Genomic DNA, 20,756 nt, shown 5'->3' with positions numbered 1-20,756 from the left:
TGAGATTACTTTATTCTTCGGGTCGGTGCGATTACAGCGATACCAGAATCATATCGGGTTTTTATGACTGACAGCTGTCACACACTAAAAGACACATATTTTGTAAAATCTAGTTTTTGCATCGCCATATTTTGGCCGACAGTCATTGACGGCTTGTTTTTTGCGGGATGAGTTGACGTTTTTGTTGGTGCCATTTTCAGGCATGTGACATTTTTTGATCGCTTTCTATTCCAGCTTTTGGGAGGCAGAATAAACAAAAACCAACAATTCAGGAATTGTGTTTTTTAAAAAATTTTTATTCTGCTCCGGGTGTGGTAAAATTGATAAGGTAGCTTTATTCTTCGGGTCAGTACGTTTACAGCGGTACCACATTTATATCGTTTTTTATGTTTTGGCGCTTTTACACAATAAAAGCTATTTTATAGAAAAAAATATTTTTTTGCATCGCTTTATTCTGAGAGCTGTAACTTTTTGATTTTTCGGATGATGGAGCTGTATGGTGGCTTGTTTTTTGCGGGACGAGATGACGTTTTCAGCAATACCATTTTTATTTATATTCGTCTTTTTGATCGCGTGTTATTCCATTTTTGTTTGGTGGTATGATGATAAAGCATTGTTTTTTGCTTTGTTTTTTATTTTAGTTTTTTACCGTGTTCACTGAAGGGGTTAACTAGTGGAACAGTTTTATAGGCCAGGTCATTACGGACGCGGCAATACCAAATATGTGTACTTTTATTGTTTGTTTGGTTTTTTTTCTTAATAATATTTATTGATGGGTACATTATATTTTTATTTTTAGTGGATTTTTTTTTAAAATATTTTTACAATTTTTTTTTTTTTCACTTTCTGGGAGTTTTTTTACTTTTTTACTTTGTCCCACTATGGGACCTTCACTTTTTTTATTCTGATCGCCTTCATGGCACAGGAATGCAGCACCATCCCTGTGCCATGCAGGCAGTCAGCGCTGGACAGGGAGAAGATAGTTTGGAGATGCACTGCGCATGTCCAAACAATCTTACTGCTGTCTGGTGACCCGGATGCTGTCATGACGACATCGGGTTGTCATGGCAACACCCGGGACAGCGCTGGAGGCCGGAAGAGGAGGTGAGTATACCGATCACCTCCCCTTGCCACCGCAATGCTGCGATCGACTTCGATCGCAGCATTGCGGGGGTTAATGTGCTGGGAGCGGTGCGGGACCGCTCCCTGCACATAGTGCCGGGTGTCAGCTGTGACAATCAGCTGACACCCGGCGGCGATCGCGCCCGCACAGCCTGTGTGCGCGCGCGATCGCGATGACGTACTAATACGGGTCAGGCTCTTAAAGCCCAGGGCACTAACGCGTATTAATACGTCATGGGCTGTAAAGGGGTTAAGCCACTTTTTCATAACAGTTTTCACAGTGTTCCATGATATATATAATACCTTGAAAAACTTTTTGGATTCTTTTCCTGGTGGCTTTCAACCATGAGATCCCTTTGCTGTGTTGTAAGCTGTTTACGACCCATGCCTTTTTGCTGTTAAAATGAAACAAAGAAAATGTCAGGAAAATCCTACAAGAATAGCTAAACTTTATATGGGGTTAATTAGAATCACTGTATGGTGGCAGCTGTGTACTGACTACTATATAACATGAGTTTAAATAGGATTGACTAATTCTAAACACAACCAATTATACGAGGGTTCTTATTATAGTTGTTAATTTTTATTTCCCCCCTCAAAATGATTTCAGTTTGTTTCTCAATGGATTTGTACAGATCATGGGTGACATTAAAGATTAAAGAGGCCTTAAAAATAATGTATGGTCTGTGGTTAGTCACACAAGGATTCATATTGTAATGCACACGCCCGGGCTGAGCGGCGTGTGCGTGTGATTCCACTGAACCGTGCCGGAGAGTGAATGCCTGGAGGGGCGTAACTAGGTATTCACCCGATCCGACCAGGGTCGCACGACGGCATACGACGCCAGAGCACCAAGGAGGAACCGAGCAGAGGGACCAGGTGCTACTCCAGGACAGACCCCGGACACGGCTGTTGACCCACACAGGGGAATACAGGAACAGACAGGTTAGGCTGGCACACAGACTGGTGGGTATAGGCAGGCACAACTGGTATGCAGGCAGGCGGGTATGCAGGCAGGCAGGTATGCACGCAGGGGGGTACAGGCAAGCACGGCTAGAGTGCAGACAGGGAGGCACTAGCAGGTTGGAACACAGGCGGGATAGGACCCAGTACACACTGGGACTCAGGAACAGAACCACAGATGTGGCGGACAAACACAGCAGAGTGAGGCCGCCCAGAGAGGTGAGCGAGAGCCGAGCAAAACGAGACCGCCTAGAGCGGTGAGAGAGAGTAGAGCAGGACGAGGCCGCCTGGAGCGGTGAGCAAGAGTAGAGCAGGACGAGGCCGCCTGGAGCGGTGAGCAAGAGTAGAGCAGGACGAGGCCGCCTGGAGCGGTGAGCAAGAGTAGAGCAGGACGAGGCCGCCTGGAGCGGTGAGCAAGAGTAGAGCAGGACGAGGCCGCCTGGAGCGGTGAGCAAGAGTAGAGCAGGACGAGGCCGCCTGGAGCGGTGAGCAAGAGTAGAGCAGGACGAGGCCGCCTGGAGCGGTGAGCAAGAATAGAGCAGGACAAGGCCGCCTGGAGCGGTGAGCAAGAGTAGAACAGGACAAGGCCGCCTGGAGCGGTGAGCAAGAGTAGAGCAGGACAAGACCGCCTGGAGCGGTGAGCAAGAGTAGAGCAGGACAAGACCGCCTGGAGCGGTGAGCAAGAGTAGAGCAGGACAAGGCCGCCTGGAGCGGTGAGCAAGAGTAGAGCAGGACAAGGCCGCCTGGAGCGGTGAGCAAGAGTAGAGCAGGACAAGGCCGCCTGGAGCGGTGAGCAAAGGGTCAGAGCTGAGCGAGACTGCCGGAGCAGTGAGCAAGGAGTCAGAGCAGAGCGAGACTGCCGGGGCAGTGAGCAAAGGAGTCAGAGCGGAGCGAGACTGCCGGAGCAGTGAGCAAAGGGTCAGAGCGGAGCGAGACTGCCGGAGCAGTGAGCAAAGGGTCAGAGCGGAGCGAGACTGCCGGAGCAGTGAGCAAAGGGTCAGAGCGGAGCGAGACTGCCGGAGCAGTGAGCAAAGGGTCAGAGCGGAGCGAGACTGCCGGAGCAGTGAGCAAAGGGTCAGAGCGGAGCGAGACTGCCGGAGCAGTGGGCAAAGGGTCAGAGCGGAGCGAGACTGCCGGAGCAGTGGGCAAAGGGTCAGAGTGGAGCGAGACTGCCGGAGCAGTGGGCAAAGGGTCAGAGCGGAGCGAGACTGCCGGAGCAGTGGGCAAAGGGTCAGAGCGGAGCAAGACTGCCGGAGCAGTGAGCAAAGGGTCAGAGCGGAGCAAGACTGTCGGAGCAGTGAGCAAGGCAGAGCAGGCTAGAACCGCCGGAGCGGTGAGCAAGGCAGAGCAGGCTAGAACCACCGGAGCGGTGAGCAAGGCAGAGCAGGCTAGAACTGCCGGAGCGGTGAACAAGGCAGAGCAGGGGGGACAGGGCTCTGTACACATGGAACAGGCAGGAAGGGAAAGGCAGAACCAGATACCCACAGGGTACTTGCAGTGAAGTAGCGAGTGGACCACAAACTCACAAACGGAAGTACAGTGACAACGAGCAGGATTTAGGTACGAGTTCAGACTCTGCAGAAAAAGGAAAGGTACGGACATAGAGAAACACAGGAAACAGGCTAGAAGAGTATACAGACAAGAACAGACACAGTAGCAAAATACAGGTGCGGGTCTAGGTATGCAGCCCCTAGAAGGCGGGAGGAACAGGCTAGGAGCGTGTTCAGACAGGACAGACAAGATACAGGAGCGGGTCTAGGTATGCGGCCCCTAGAAGGCGGAACGAACAGCCAAGGAGCGTGTTCAGACAGGCCTGGAAATACAGCCTCCAGGAAAGGCAGGCAAGCAAACACAGAAAGGGACCTGGCACATTCAGAGTGAAAGAGCACACTGAATGAAACACAATGCTTAGGCATGGGTTAATTGGAGCAGCTGGTTTAAATACCAGGTGACAGACAGCAATAGGCTGAAGATGCACAAGGGGTGTGCCTGCAGCAGGTACAAAAAGCAGGAAGTGATCGGGCGCCGCCCTTAAGCAGAAGAAACAGAATCAAACAGACAGCATGGAGGGAAGCTAGAGAGACATTCTGGATTGGAGATCAAGTGCGCGCTCTTGCACAGTGGGAGATGGACCACTATGCAAAGACGCCGCCAAGTATGTTACACATATGATGATGCCCCTTGTGTTTATTTCTTGCTTGTGATGTGGTTATCATCCATCCACCCATCAGTAGTACTCAAGGTCACAGATCATATGACTTTTATATTCACTTCACTGCTCCCTGGTTCTACCCTTACTTTCTGTCTGTGGAGGGATTGTGTTTCTCATACTGGGTAGGAGATACTGCAGCTTTAGCGTGCAATATAATAGTAGAGTAGACATGGCGTAATTACAGCCCTACTTTGCCATATTAGGGGGAATGCAGGCAACTGTAAGTAGAGGCAATATAGAGGGAAGGGGAATTATGGGAACTTTAATGCGTTATATGGTAACCCCATCCACAGAAAGGCCTGCCTTGGACTTGCATTAAAAAGCAGATAATTTCTGCTACATATGTGGCAAACTGACTTTTGCATCACAAAAGAGAAGCTTGACTCCCATGAATAGGAAAACCTAGAACCTGTATTTTGGCTGCAGAATTATGGGTGACAAGAGTTGGGCCCCACACATGTGCATCACACCTTAAGCAATGGTTGAATGAGAAACAGACAATCTATACCTTTTGCAGTCTCAACGGTCTGGAGAGCGCCAACTGATCCTACTGGCAATTGCTATTTCTGCATGGTGTATTCCAATTATAATTTTCAATAGTGTTTAGATATACTATAGTATATTTAATTACATACAGTTAATTAAGTTTTCTCTATGTGAATCTTTATGTTTGCAGAAATAATGATTCAAATTCTATACATTATCTACACAATTTATGTAATAGTAAAAAAGATATTTTTTCGATATTATAGAAACAAGAGCCAATTGACAGTTTTCATTGAACTTTTGAAAATGTGTAATAATTTCAGAGCTCTTATGGCATCATCTAGTGAGTATTCACATTTTAGTGTATTTTTAATACACCTGAGAACACCTTTTTAAAGAATCTGCTGCAGCCACTGCAGGGGAAATGTAGTATTATATGGCCTATAGAAAGTAGTTGTTGAAATTGGATTCCTATTTACAGAGAGATTACACCTAATATGTATTTGCTGAGAGATGTTTAATGTTTTGGTTAGTTTCTGTTAGTATGTGGATTTCTTTTAATATGTTGTGAAGGATGAATTAAAACACAAAAAGTCTGAATTCAAGAGTACAAATTACCCAAAGGGCTTTGCTTTCTTTTAGGAACGCTTCACACATATGACACTAATGTGTGTTACTTTTTAGGATTGATCTCTGCTATCATATCTGCTTGGTTGACTTAAAGCTCTGCCATTTCTGGGCGTACTCTTCTTTTGCTACAGTGATAGAAACTTCAATGTGCTGAAACCTACTCTTTATAGACCTGTACATTGCACCACTCCAAGACAAAATATTGACTCAATTACCGACCATGGTAATTCTGTATCAAGAAATACCGAGCTGAGGAAAACTTTTCACCGCAATATTTCTTCATCAAATAGTCTAAAGGGAGTCTGTCAAGTCCCCAAACGTTACTAATCTGCAGATATAGGATTAATCTGCAGGCTAATAGCGTACCAAAGATGTCCGACCGTCTTACTGAAAGTACAGCTACCCAAAGAAAATGATGTTCCTCCCGGGAGCTTTCAGTCGTAGAAGCGTGCCAAAGCGGCTACAGTCACTGCTCCGTATACAGTGAGTGTCAGCTGTAAGCACGCCCCAACACTTTGATTGACAGCTCCCTCTGCAGTGCATCTGTGCGGAGCGAGCTGTCAATTAAAGTGTGGGAGTGCTTACCGCCACCACTCACCATGCTGTAAGCGGTGACTGAAGTCGCTCTGTGCACACTTCAATGACTGAAAGCCGGCGGCTCCTGGGGGAAATAAAATTAATTCCCCCCCCTATAGCAGCGCTTTTAGTAAGGGCTCATGCAGATGTCCATGCAAAGTGATCCAAGCATGGACCACTAATGCACAGAATTGCGGTGGGTCTCCCAACCCAAGTATGATAGCTTCATAGAAATATATAAAAATGTGACGCTTGGATCGGGAGACCCACGGCCAGCCTGGGCATTGCGGTCCAAGATCGGACCGATTTGCGTGGACGTCTGAATGAGACCATAGGCAACTGGACAGCATTGGAACACTATTAAAGGGGTTGTAAATAGTACCAGGTATAATACAGAGTGGTATAATTCACTGAATGACTTGTTTTATTTGATGCAAGAAAAATCTCGTGTTTGCTTTGTGTACGTCTAAACTTTGCAGCCATTGTGAAGATTCCAAAGACGAAAGACAAGACATTAGGAAGCCACACAGTTCTCCTCTGTGGTTCAGTGTTCCTCTGCACTGTACTAAGATTAAGGAGACAATGGTTATGTGATCAATTACTGTCTGTCATTTGTAATTAGTTTGGATTTTTGTTGTCTGACATTACGGAGGAGTTTCTATTGATCAGTGGTAAGAGCACATAAACAACTCCATTAAGAGCGCATCATGTTAGGAAGCAAACGTGAAAAATGGAAAACATTTTCCTGAATTACACAAGAGACATGATTGGTGGTAAATTTTTTGATTCGTATGATAACTGTTTAGTAACAGGAGTATAGCTGATGAGCATTGCACCCTATTTATTATAGGGTTTTGCAGTACATTTGTGCTACTAATTTGTGTCTTTTTTTAAATGATTCCAAAATTACAGCTTAACCATATTCAGTTTCAGCTTTTTTTCTATTAGAGCAAGAAAACAAGTGTCTCATTGCCAGCCATTTGGCATTTCGTAATTGGCACAGATGATAGATGTATGGACAGGATGATTTCTGTTATGTCTGTACAGCATAGTAATGTAACGTCTCTAAGATATTGTCCTTGCATAAGTCTAAAGTCCCCATACACAATAGCTAGCTGTTGGCCAAATGGGCCAAATGCGATTATTCGGCTGACGCCTATCTCTCTCGAGTCCCTCACACACAGGAATACTCAGCTTGGTCGGGTACCCCTGTGTTCTCTATGACAGAGCCGCTGACAGATTTCTCTGGCTGATATATCCCTGAGAATCACAGAATCGGCCGTAGGAAATCCGATGTGCTGAAACCTTAAATTCCGCTACATCATCTGTCCTGGTCTGTCCTGGGAGCATTGGTTGGTTCCAATACATATTAATCTGTAGGCCAATCCCGTTAATCTTTTAGTCTAATGTGTGCAGCGTCCTTTAGATTTAAGATGTTGCATGATTTCAAGGTACCAATGTCTAGTCCAACCGATGAAACTTGTTCTACAGCTCCAACATTACCATATAATACATGGATGCTTATCTATATGTGTGTATGATGTCCCTGTTGGATCATATATAGATGCCCATTGGCAACCCTCAGAGTCCCAGTGATTAGTCATTTAATTGCCGATTTTCAGATTATGTATATTGCCTGTTTGATCAAAGGCAAGTGAATTATAGGTTACAAGGGCTTTTAATATATACATTATATTTTCTGAAGAAGAAAGGGCAAAACATGCGTTGGGGCAGCAGGGAAGGCACTTTTATCAACATTCATTTGTAAGTACCTATTTGCTATAAGTTCAACTTTCTATTTCCTTTTCTGAACATTTACTGCTTGATAATGTTTATACTACAGTGATAAAACACTATCTAATAATACATTACCAGACACTATCTGCATACAGCATGGTAGCAAAACATTTTGTAAACTGAGCAGATTAGGTAGGTGTTTTTTACATAGTCTAATTAATCAGTCTAATTGGTCTCCTGCATAATTTGTACTTGATATGTTGTGTACCAATTGATATTGGACACCCCCTGCGTATTGCATGGCTGTTTTACAGTATCAATGATCCAAAGCAGGTGTTATTAGGCTGGCTAACATATGAATATCTAAATTGCAGTTAAATTATATGTTTTGGTACTATTCATATACATTTGGATTTTTGTTTATTAAATGCTGTATATCCCTGCAATTGTTTAGTTGCACTTTGATTTATTTTTGTGATTGTTTTTAATTTAATACAATATTTAATAAAGATTTACTTTGATTTAATATACTCTTGAGCATCTTGGGTTTAATTAGCCCTGCAATTTTGTAGTGGCAATTGTGGTAAAGCGACTTGCTCGGCTCTCCGGAGGCAGACACAGGACACACGGTTCAGGTAAAACTTCCTGTGGGTTTATTGTGCAGCGTAAACTCCAGCAGCGTCCCATAAAAATAAACAGGCCCTCTCGGGAGTTAATGGGAAAACAAAAGAGAAAGTACAACAGAGTCTATTAGCAAGCAAGGCTGGGCCTGCTCCAAGTAGCACCGCGAAGTCTTCAGCAACACCCATCCTCCGGTGTTGCTCTCTGGCTTCAGCCAAACGCAGCCTGGAGACTTCCGTCTCCAGACCACACACTACACAGAGAAAAAAAACTGACTGAACATTTAAACCTTGCTCAGCCACATCCTGAGGGGAGGTAGGGGAATGGCCTCCCACCCCCTGCCATTCCCATAAAACCACACCCTTTAAGAGAGTTAACCTCCAGCATATAACATGGTGGCAGAAAGTTTATTGGTCTCCGTTCACACAGGAGAGCAACCTGTATGACACATACCTCTCCTCATATATCATACCAGTGCCTCTGTCACACAATATATTGTATATATACAAAAGCGCACACTATTATTAAAAGTTGTATTTTGTAACATGATTTATGGAGTTTTGAATAATGCTCTTCTTGGGACAACCACTATATGGAAAAATCGATTAATTCTAGCAGCATCAAACACAACTTTGCACAATCATTTCTTATCCATCATGACATGATACATTTAAGGATGTTTGCTAAATAGCTTGGTAATAACATTGGTAATCCATTCCATTATATATTTTTTAGAATATATGCATTTAGAACTCTACAACTAGTCTCTACCATCAGAAACACGTGGCTAAACCCAATCAACTTGACCTACGCCATTATATTTATTGTTTACTACCGCAACTAATCTTCACCTTCCTACCTTGAACACATCAGGCAGCTGTTCTCATGTAGCTCTGGTATAATCCATTTAGTTGCTAATTAGTAGTTTACAACACACCATAATGAAATGGAAAAAAAATAAAGCATACATTTCTGCCTCTTGTCTAATACGAGGTTCTGAGCAGGATATTATTCCAGAATTGTTTTAGATGCTTTTAAGAGGTACAGAGCTTTTACTAGGTTACAGGTGGTAAAGTTTCAGCGATCCATTTTTATTAAGGTAAGTGCGGTGGGACCAAATCTATATAGTTATATAGTTAATATGGTTGAAAAAAAGAGATATGGTATGTCCAGCTCAATTGAGTGATGGTGGAGGATAAAGGGAGGGGTATAGTTACAGCCATACTGGATGAAGCAATATGCCATAAAAGAACTGATTTTTTTTCCACCTGACCCTGAGTATCGACCGACTAGATCAACATTTAGAACATGAATTTTATACATGTCTATAAGTATTTACGTTATTTATTTAAAAAAAAAAATGTAAGTATTCCTGAAGCCATCGACAATTCCCGCCATGACCAGCCCCTAGGGTAGACTATTCCACAGATTCATAGTTCTCATGGTAAAGAAGCCTTGCTTAATCTGGAGATTGAACCTTCTTTTTGCCAAACGGAAGAGGAGGTGCCCTCTTGTTTTCTAAGGTTTTTTTTTTCATAAAACAGCTTTTGAGCATACTTTTAAGTTAATATTGTAACCTTTATATGTTATTTCTCAAGACAAATTTTAATTCATGCTGCCAAAACCACGGACCGAATTCCAGTCAAGTAAATTGTTTCCTGAAATGGGGTTTTCTGCGGTTTCAGAGAAAATATACATGGAAGTGTCGGCTGGGTACCATAGCTGGACTAGTCTCGTCTATGGCTGTGGTCCGCAGCTGTCTCTTCCCAGCCCTGCTACACATGATTGTAAGGTCTCTCCCTATGTACACACAAGGGAGAAACCTGTTAATCACCTGTAGTGGTACTGGGAAGAGCCGGGAGCAACACCAGACTAATCTGGTCTATGGCTATGGTCGCCAATAAGATCTTCAAAGTATATTTTATTTGAAACACTAGAACGTTTCAGAGAATAATATACCTGGCTGAAGTCATGCAGCCAGGCTATGATTTATGCTGTCCATTGCTTGGCCAAAATGAATTGTCTGAAAGGTTCCCTAATTCTTTTAATCTCTCTTCATATCTTAAGATCCTCCATGCCCCTTATCAGCTTTTTGGCTCTTACTTGCCCTTTTCTAGCTCCAGGGTAGTTCTATGAACTGATGCCCAGAACTAAACTGCATACTCCAGATGAAGGCACACCGTCGCTTTGTACAGTGGTAGAATTACACCCATGCCCCGCGAGTCCATGCCTCTTTTAATAAATGGAAACATCCTGCTAGCCTGTGAATATGCCATGTATTTCTATAATAAGAATTCCCCTTCAAATGTCATACAGCCATGTGTTATGTCTTAGTGGTCGGAGCTCTGTTTGTTGACTGAAATTTCCCACTCTTGACAAGAGCCACTCTAGCTACGTCCATGTATGATAACATGGTGGCAACTAAGTAAACACAAGCAGAGGTGTGACTCGGCCGATTCTCCCCGATTCGATTGAACCGCTTGTTAGAAGAGCAGCTGGTTCCCCGAACTTGGGAGATCCAGTGCCGCGATCCGGTTCAGGCCCCACGGCAGCGGGAGAACGAGGAGGATAGGTAAGTATTGATGGGGGGGGGGGGTTGCGGCAGCGGAGGAGCGGTGCACACACAGTAGCCGCTGCTGCAGTTACCATGTGTGTCCGCTGCTAAAGGAACATGAATATTCCCTCTTCTCCACTCCCATGGGCGAGGAGAAGAGGGAATATTCATTCTCTTTAGTAGCAGGCACGGAGGAGCGCTGAGCCACGGCTCCTGCTGTCAGTGCCCGCTACTAAAGAAAAAGTGTATTCATTCTTCTCCATGCCCATAGTCCCGGCGTGGACAGATGTGAATATGCTGGCAGCAGCAGCAGCTCACCTCGGCATCTGAGAGCGCACGCTGCTAAGATGCCGACATGAGCTGCTGGCAGACAGGACACAGCAGCGCTGGAGCAGAGATGAGGAAGGAAAGTGAGTATAAGTGTTTATTTGTTTTATGTGTAAAGTGATTGGACCACACATACCAGGATTGGTGGATGAGGGGGGGCCATCCATACCAAGATTGGGGGATGGGGAGGGCCACCCATATCAGGATTGGGGGATGAGGGGGGCCATGCATACCAGGATTTGGGGATGAGGAGGGCCACGCATACCAGGATTGGGGGATGAGGGGGACCACGCATACCAGGATTGGGGGATGAGGGAGGCCATGCATACCAGGATTGGGGGATGAGGGGGGCCACCCATACCAGGATTGGGGGATGAGGGGGCCACGCATGCCAGGATTGGGGGATGAGGGGGGCCACGCATACCAGGATTGGGGGATGAAGGGGGCCATGCATACCAGGATTGGGGGATGAGGAGGCCACACATACCAGGATTGGGGGATGAGGAGGCCATACATACCAGGATTGGGGCATGAGGAGGCCATGCACACCAGGATTGGGGGATGAGGGGTGCCATGCACACCAGGATTGGGGGATGAGGAGGCCATACATACCAGGATTAGGGGATGAGGAGGCCATACATACCAGGATTGGGGGATGAGGAGGCCATGCATACCAGGACTGGGGGATGAGGGGTGCCATACTTACCAGGATTGGGGGATGAGAAGGCCATGCAGACCAGGATTGGGGGATGAGGGGTGCCATGCGTACCAGGATTAAGGGATGAGGGGTGCCATACGTACCAGGATTGGCGGATGAGGAGGCCATACATACCAGGATTGGGGGATGAGGAGGCCATACATATCAGTATTGGGGGATGAGGGGTGCCACACGTACCAAGATTGGGGGATGAGGGGTGCCATACGTACCAGGATTGGGGGATGAGGGGTGCCATACATACCAGGATGGGGAAATTTACCAGTAGCTGCTGCATTTCCCACCCTAGGCTTATGCTCGAGTCAATACGTTTTCCCAGTTTTTTGTGGTAAAATTAGGTACCTCGGCTTACTGTTTGACTGCGCCCCTACTTGTATATGTTTGAGGTGTGTGTAAATGGGTGTGGCTTTAAAAAATGGCTGTGGTTTTCTTACACACAAACCTGTTAAAAATTTGAATCCCACCCCTGAACACAAGTGAATTGATTTTCATGAATAATAAAGGCTCTACCATGTACATTTTATATTTCTCATCCTTTAAATCTTCTGTCTAGCTGCCTGTGGAGGTCTCATAAGAAATATCACAACTGGACGTCTGGTGTCACCCAATTTCCCAGGAAACTACAGCAATAACCTGACATGCCATTGGGTCCTAGAGGCTCCTTCAGCACAACGCCTTCACCTGCACTTCGAGAAAGTCTCCCTAGCGGAGGATGATGACAGGTAAACCTATAGTTGCCAACAATTTTTTTTTTATCCATCCACAATTCCTAGATATTACTTTTGGGGAAAACAAATAGTTCTAATTTAATTCTGAAAACATCACAAACATATTATTAACTATTATTGAGTAAAGATCCTGCTGAATATACTACTTGCAATCTTAGCTTAGAAGTATTAGCAGGAAATCGTCAGGAACTTCTATTTGAAAATTGTATGGGAAAGTTGGTGGCAACTATGACACACAGGCTCATCGGATGCAATTTCTTTCATTGTAAAGAAATACATACCCATTGTGTAAGTTCTTGTCTGTACCTCAGTACCCAACAGAAGATCGAATTCAGATTACATTTCAAGAAAACGAGACAGAGCTCAAAATCAATATTTTTAAAACACAGTAGTCTGAACATACATCTCAGGAAATCCAGACTGCTGCCCACAAGAAGGCTGGATCAATAGTTTAAACACAGTAATCCTACATGAAATAATGTTCTAATAGGCAAAAAGTTAGAATTAAAATTATATTTATTCTTTGCTTCATTCTTGTATAGTGTGCTTTGTTGTTTCCTCATGTTTGACTTGACAATACATAATGATAGTCTGACAATACTTTTTGTTTTCTCTGCAGGCTCATCATCCGCGATGGAAATACCATTGACTCCCCTCCTGTGTATGACTCCTATGAGGTGGAATATCTTCCAATTGAAGGTTTGCTCAGTACAGCGCAGCACTTTTTTATAGAGCTAACAACGGATAGCAGTGGCAGCTCCACTGGTGTGGCACTTCGCTATCAAGGTAATGCTACTTACTATTGGTGTCCTGAGACTTCTTCCCTCAGACTTTGGTTCTACTTGTAATTTCAGTTTCCAGAGAATGAAGTTAAACATAGCGGATAATGTGTTATGCATATTGAACAAATACTTTATTTCTGTGACAAACTCACATGTGATCCAGACAGCTCATCAAAAGCTATCTGCAGATAGGGATATACATAATTAGTATCAAAGGATATGGACACCTTCTTTTTACTGAAAGAAATTTCTATCCATGCATCCTATGGCACTGTGTACTTACAATTTCTCATTTTGCCCTCCTACCCAGTTAATTATTCTCTTTTCCATTAGGTCTATGACATCACATGACTAAAAACAGACTAGCTAAATAGTTCTAAGCCAGGGGTCTCAATCTCAGCCGGGTAAATGGGCCGCACATAAAAAAATTTGAATATGAAGGGCCAGGAGAAGATTACATTTTCAGTGATACCATTATTTTTCTATATGACTTTTTGATCATTTTTTTTTGCAGGTCTTCTCTATTACTTAAATTTTTACATAAAACAGCATTTTTAGTGGCCAAATATTATTCCATTATTTTTTCATTCTTTATTATAGATTTTTTTTTAAATGTTTGCTATTTTTAATACTCACAATCGGGCCAGCAGAGTAATATAGTTTTACAATTAGCCCGATATACAGTACAGACCAAAAGTTTGGACACACCTTCTCATTTAAAGATTTTTCTGTATTTTCATGTCTTTGAAAATTTGTACATTCACACTGAAGGCATCAAAACTATGAATTAACACATGTGGAATTATATACTTAACAAAAAAGTGTGAAACAACTGAAAATACAGTTATATGAAAAAGTTTGGGCACCCCTATTAATCTTAAGCTTAATGTTTTATAAAAATTGGTGTTTTTGCAACAGCTATTTCAGTTTGATATATGTAATAAATGTTGGACACAGTAATGTTTCTGCCTTGAAATGAGGTTTATTGTACTAACAGAAAATGTGCAATCTGCATTCAAACAAAATTTGACAGGTGCATAAGTATGGGCACCTCACCAGAAAAGTGACATTAATATTTAGTAGATCCTCCTTTTGCAAAAATAACAGCCTCTAGTCGCTTCCTGTAGCTTTTAATGATTTCCTGGATCCTGGATGAAGGTATTTTTTACCATTCCTCTTTACAAAACAATTCCAGTTCAGTTAAGTTTGATGGTCGCCGAGCATGGACAGCCTCTTCAAATGATCCCACAGATGTTCAATGATATTCAGGTCTGGGGACTGGGATGGCCATTCCAGAACATTGTAATTGTTCCTCTGCATGAATGCCTGAGTAGATTTGGAGCGGTGTTCTGGATCATTGTCTTGCTGAAAGATCCATCCCCTGTGTAACTTCAACTTTGTCACTGATTCTTGAACATTATTGTCAAGAATCTGCTGATACTGAGTGGAATCCATGCGTCCCTCAATTTTAACAAGATTCCCGGTGCCGGCATTGGCCACACAGCCCCAAAGCATGATGGAACCTCCACCAAATTTTACTGTGGGTAGCAAGTGTTTTTCTTGGAATGCTGTGTTTTTTTGCCGCCATGCATAACGCCTTTTTGTATGACCAAACAACTCAACCTTGGTTTCATCAGTCCACAGGACCTTCTTCCAAAATGAAATTGGCTTCTCCAAATGTGCTTTTGCATATCTCAGCCGACTCTGTTTGTGGCGTGCTTGCAGAAACGGCTTCTTTCGCACCACTCTCCCATACAGCTTCTCCTTGTGCAAAGTGCGTTGTATAGTTGACCGATGCACAGTGACACCATCTGCAGCAAGTTGAAGCTGCAGCTCTCTGGAGGTGGTCTTAGGATTGTCCTTGACTGATCTCACCATTCTTCTTCTCTGCCTTTCTTATGTTTTTCTTGGCCTGCCACTTCTGGCCTTAACAAGAACTGTCCCTGTGTTCTTCCATTTCCTTACTATGTTCCTCACAGTGGAAAGTGACAGGTTAAATCTCTGAGACAGCTTTTTGTATCCTTCCCCTGAACAACTATGTTGAAAAATCTTTGTTTTCAGATCATTTGACAGTTGTTTTGAGGAGCCCATGATGCCACTCTTCAGAGGAGATTCAAACAGGAGAACAACTTGCAAGTGGCCACTTTAAGTAGCTTTTCTCATGATTGCATACACATGGCTATGAAGTTCAAAGCTCAATGAGGTTACAAAACAAAAAAAAAGTGCTTTAGTAAGTCAGTAAAAAGTAGGTAGGAGTATTTAAAACAAGAAAATGATAAGTGTGCCCATACTTATGCACCTGTCAAATTTTGTTTGAATGCAGATTGCACATTTTCTGTTAGTACAATAAACCTCATTTCAAGGCAGAAACATTACTGTGTCCAACAGTTATTACATATATCAAACTAAAATAGCTGTTGCAAAAACACCAATTTTTATAAAACATTAAGCTTAAGATTAATAGGGGTGCCCAAACGTTTTCATATAACTGTATGTCTTATATTCTAGGTTCTTCAAAGTAGCCACCTTTTGCTTTGATGACTGCTTTGCACACTCTTGGCATTCTCTTGATGAGCTTCAAGAGGTAGTCACCGGAAATGGTTTTCACTTCACAGGTGTGCCCTGTCAGGTTTAATAAGTGGGATTTCTTGCCTTATAAATGGGGTTGGGATCATCAGTTATGTTGTGCAGAAGTCAGGTGGATACACAGCTGATAGTACTACTGAATAGACTGTTAGAATTTGTATTATGGCAAGAAAAAAGCAGCTAAGTAAAGAAAAATGAGTGTCCATCATTACTTTAAGAAATGAAGGTTAGTCAGTCCGAAAAATTGGGCAAACTTTGAATGTGTCCCCAAGTGCAGTTGCAAAAACCATCAAGCGCTACAAAGAAACTGGCTCACATGAGGACCGCCCCAGGAAAGGAAGACCAAGAGTCACCTCTGCTTCTGAGGATAAGTTTATCCGAGTCACCAGCCTCAGAAATCGCAGGTTAACAGCAGCTCAGATTAGAGACCAGGTTAATGCCACACAGAGTACTAGCAGCAGACACATCTCTACAACAACTGTTAAGAGGAGACTTTGTGCAGCAGGCCTTCATGGTAAAATAGCTGCTAGGAAACCACTGCTAAGGACAGGCAACAAGCAGAAGAGACTTGTTTGGGCTAAAGAACACAAGGAATGGACATTAGACCAGTGGAAATCTGTGCTTTGGTCTGATGAGTTCAAATTTGAGATCTTTGGCTCCAACCACCGTGTCTTTGTGCGACGCAGAAAAGGTGAACGGATGGACTCTACATGCCTGGTTCCCACCGTGAAGCATGGAGGAGGAGGTGTGATGGTGTGGGGGTGCTTTGCTGGTGACACTGTTGGGGATTTTTTCAAAATTGAAGGCATACTGAACCAGCATGGCTACCACAGCATCTTGCAGCGGCATGCTATTCCATCCGGTTTGCGTTTAGTTGGACCATCATTTATTTTTCAACAGGACAATGAGCCCAAACACACCTCCAGGCTGTGTAAGGGCTATTTGACCAAGAGGTAGAGTGATGGGGTGCTACGCCAGATGACCTGAACTCCACAGTCACCAGACCTGAACCCAATCGAGATGGTTTGGAGTGAGCTGGACCGCAGAGTGAAGACAAAAGGGCCAACAAGTGCAAAGCATCTCTGGAAACTCCTTCAAGATTGTTGGAAGACCATTTCCGGTGACTACCTCCTGAAGCTCATCAAGAGAATGCCAAGAGTGTGCAAAGCAGTCATCAAAGCAAAAGGTGGCTACTTTGAAGAACCTAGAATATAAGACATATTTTCAGTTGTTTCACACTTTTTTGTTAAGTATATAATTCCACATGTGTCAATTCATAGATTTGATGCCTTCAGTGTGAATGTACAATTTTCATAGTCATGAAAATATAGAAAAATCTTTAAATGAGAAGGTGTGTCCAAACTTTTGGTCTGTACTGTAGTAATTCTGGCACCCCTTCCTGTAATAATGTCCATGGCCCTGTAATAGTGTCCTCTGTACTGTAGTAATATCCGCAAACTTGTAATAATATCCCCTGTCCTGTAATAATGTCCCCTGTTCTGTAATAATGTCCCCATCCTGGTCTCTTCTCATAGTAATGTCCCCATCCTGGTCTCATCTTATAGCAATGTCCATGTCATGGTCCCATCTTATAGTAATATCCCCGTCCTGGTCCCATCTTATAATAATGTCCGTGTCCTGGTCCCATCTTATAGTAATGTCCCCATCCTGGTCTCATCTTATAGTAATGTCCATGTCATGGTCCCATCTTATAGTAATATCCCCGTCCTCGTCCCATCTTATAGTAATGTACCCGTTCTTATTCCATCTTATAGTAATCCTCCCATCCTGGTCCAGTCGTATAGTAATCTTCCCATCTTGGTCCCATCCTATAGAGATGTTCCCTTCCTTGTCCCCCTTCTTGTAACAGTGTCCCACATTCTGTCGCTCTTTGCACACACATAAAAAAAATTCTTCTCACTTGACCTTGCTCCCTCTGCAAAAAGTGTCCTGTTCCTCCTCCACAGCCGGGGCACAGAGCAATGATGTCATGTGCGGTTGCGCCATGATGCTGACATCAGCTGCTGGCCTCTGATTGGCCAGTGGCTGGTATTGGCATTTTGGTATAGAGAGCTGGACTCTGTGCCGGAATACATTTTAATTGAATGTGCGTCCTCCCCTTGGTCGGGTGCAGAGAAGAGCGACCAAGGTTATTAGAGGACTGGGGGGTCTGCAATACCAAGACATGTTATTACACTTGGGGTTATTTACTGTGGAAAAAAGAAGGCTTAGGGGTGATCTTATTACTATGTACAAATATATGAGGGGACAGTACAAAGACCTTTCTACTGATCTTTTTACTCTGAGGCCTGAGACGGGGACAAGGGGGCATCTTCTACGTCTGGAGGAAAGAAGGTTTAATCATAATCACAGACGGGGATTCTTTACTGTAAGAGCAGTGAGACTATGGAACTCTCTGCCGCACGATGTTGTAATGAGTGATTCACTGCTACAATTTAAGAAGGGCCTGGATGCCTTTCTTGAAAAGTATAATATTACAGGTTATATATACTAGATTCCTTGATAGGGCGTTGATCCAGGGAACTAGTCTGATTGCCATATGGAGTCAGGAAGGAATTTTTTTCCCCAATGTGGAGCTTAGTGTTTGCCACATGTTTTTTTTTGCCTTCCTCTGGATCAACATGTTAGGCTATGGGTTGAACTAGATGGACTTAGTTTTTAAGGTTGAAGGAAGACTATGTTACTATGTTACAAATGCCGGGTAGTAGGTGGTTCTAAGAAGCCACACTGCCTTGGCCAGATATAGTATTATGGTAGCAAACTAAGTATTTGCACAGGGTGAAGGAAAACCAAGTTACAACTGTGCCTTGGGTCCTTTAACAAAACTCCCAAAATAAAGATGATGTTATATTAAATGAAAGTTTAGGAGTAACTTGTAATCCCATTGTAAAAAAAAAGTGTTCTTGGAGTTGTATCCTGATGTACTTAGGTATATTTTAAACACTGTAATTGTTCCATATAGAAATATATAAAGAGAAAACATTGAAATTAATTTCTTTATCACCTCTGCAGCCTACGAGCAAGGGCACTGTTATGAACCTTTTGTAAAATATGGGAACTTCACAAGTAGTGATCCTACTTTTGCTGTTGGAACTGTCGTGGAGTTCACCTGTGATCCTGGATATACGCTGGAGCAAGGATCTACTATAATTGAGTGCCAAGATTCTGGAGATCCTCAGTGGAATGAGACAGAACCAGCTTGCAGAGGTGACAACTACATTAAGATATAGATGATACTTTCACTTAAATGTAAAAATTATTTGAATCAATCATGGTTGAATGTTATAGTTTTTAGTTGTCTTAAGACATACAAAAAGAATAATACACTGCAGTCATCAACGGTATATAGTATCTCACCACATTGGGTACTGACCATCATATCAGAGGACGGAGGTAGATATCTGATTCTTTAATTTGTTTTATCAGCTGTCTGCAGTGGGGAGATCACAGACTCAGCTGGAGTGGTTTTGTCACCCAACTGGCCGGAAGCTTATGGCAAAGGGCAGGATTGTATCTGGGGTATCCACGTCGAGGAAGAGAAGAGAATCCTGTTGGACATTCAAGTGTACGTATTTATGTCCTATGTTCTTTCTCCTAACTAAGACAAAATTACTTTTCTTTACAGTTTTACTTTTGTGTTGTGGCCTCCTTCAAATAAGACTTTCTTTTGTTTCCCGTGGTAGACTTAGTCTAACAGAATTGTTCTACTATATTTATATGGATCTTTTAGGAAAATGCGGACACCCAGAATAATTTTTGGCTTTATTACTTTAATTTATCTAAAATGAAAAACGAAGCACACAGCTAGTTCTTGATAACATACAGGTGCATCTCACTAAATTCATTGGCTGTAAGCCATAATCATCAACATTAACAGAAATAAACACTTGAAATAGATCACTCTGTTTGTAATGACTCTATATAATATATGAGTTTCACTTTTTGTATTGAAGAACTGAAATAAATTAACTTTTTGATGATATTCTAATTTAATGAGATGCACCAGTATGTACTGTTGTAAAGAAAGGCTAATAATAGAGTCCATTTTGTCTAATAAATGCTTGGAGTTTATCACAATGTCTGTGTATTTGTTTGTCCACCCGTTTTTTGAGAATTGACCATAAGTTCTAAATGGGATGTAGATCTGCGGAGTTTCTTGGCCATGAACCCAACATTTCAATGTTTTGTTCATCGAGACACTTAGCTATCACTTTTGCCTTGTGACACGGTCTCCATCATGATGGAAAAAAAGCATTGTTCATCACCAAATTGCTCATGGATTATCAGTAGAAATTAATCTTGGGGGATGATTAGATCCCATTCTTTATTCTTGGCAGTGTTCTTAGGCAAAAATGTCAGTGAGCCCCTCCATGGATGAAAAGCAAAATAACACATGAATGGTCTTAGGATGCTTTACTGTTAGCATGACACAGTCAATGCGGTGAACCTCAAGGGAGGCACCAGATATTGCAGAGGCAGCGGATTTTCATGTTACAATAGCTGAAGTGGGTCTCTAGACCCAAAACATTTCCCTCATGTCTACAACAATTCCAAGAGGTGGCACTTACGGAGATGGTATAGGACCCCTTGGGGGCACTCCTGCAGAGGTGGTGTTTGAGTGCAGATGTTGGAGCGCCCGTGATATTTGTTCATTTTCAAGCTGCCAAACATACGGGTGAACTTGCAAATGTAACAC

General features: G+C 43.0%; 1 protein-coding gene across 4 annotated transcripts in view; it reads left to right on the top strand.

The window, feature by feature from the left end:
• Nucleotides 1-20,756, top strand: part of SEZ6 (seizure related 6 homolog) — a 951,365-nt gene that overhangs the window by 832,512 nt on the left and 98,097 nt on the right. For all 4 annotated transcript variants that reach the window (XM_073667912.1, XM_073667911.1, XM_073667915.1 and 1 more), the window contains exons 6-9: nucleotides 12,497-12,665; nucleotides 13,291-13,457; nucleotides 19,073-19,267; nucleotides 19,487-19,625. In XM_073667912.1, the coding sequence (XP_073524013.1) occupies nucleotides 12,497-12,665; nucleotides 13,291-13,457; nucleotides 19,073-19,267; nucleotides 19,487-19,625 (670 nt within the window). The remainder of the gene's footprint in view (nucleotides 1-12,496; nucleotides 12,666-13,290; nucleotides 13,458-19,072; nucleotides 19,268-19,486; nucleotides 19,626-20,756) is intronic.

The sequence above is a fragment of the Phyllobates terribilis genome, unplaced genomic scaffold (assembly GCF_046119375.1).
Source record: "Phyllobates terribilis strain yellow unplaced genomic scaffold, ASM4611937v1 Scaffold_2__4_contigs__length_985480577, whole genome shotgun sequence".
NCBI lineage: Eukaryota > Metazoa > Chordata > Amphibia > Anura > Dendrobatidae > Phyllobates > Phyllobates terribilis.
Note: the sequence above shows the minus strand (reverse complement) of the source record. Positions and strands in the feature narration are given on the sequence as shown.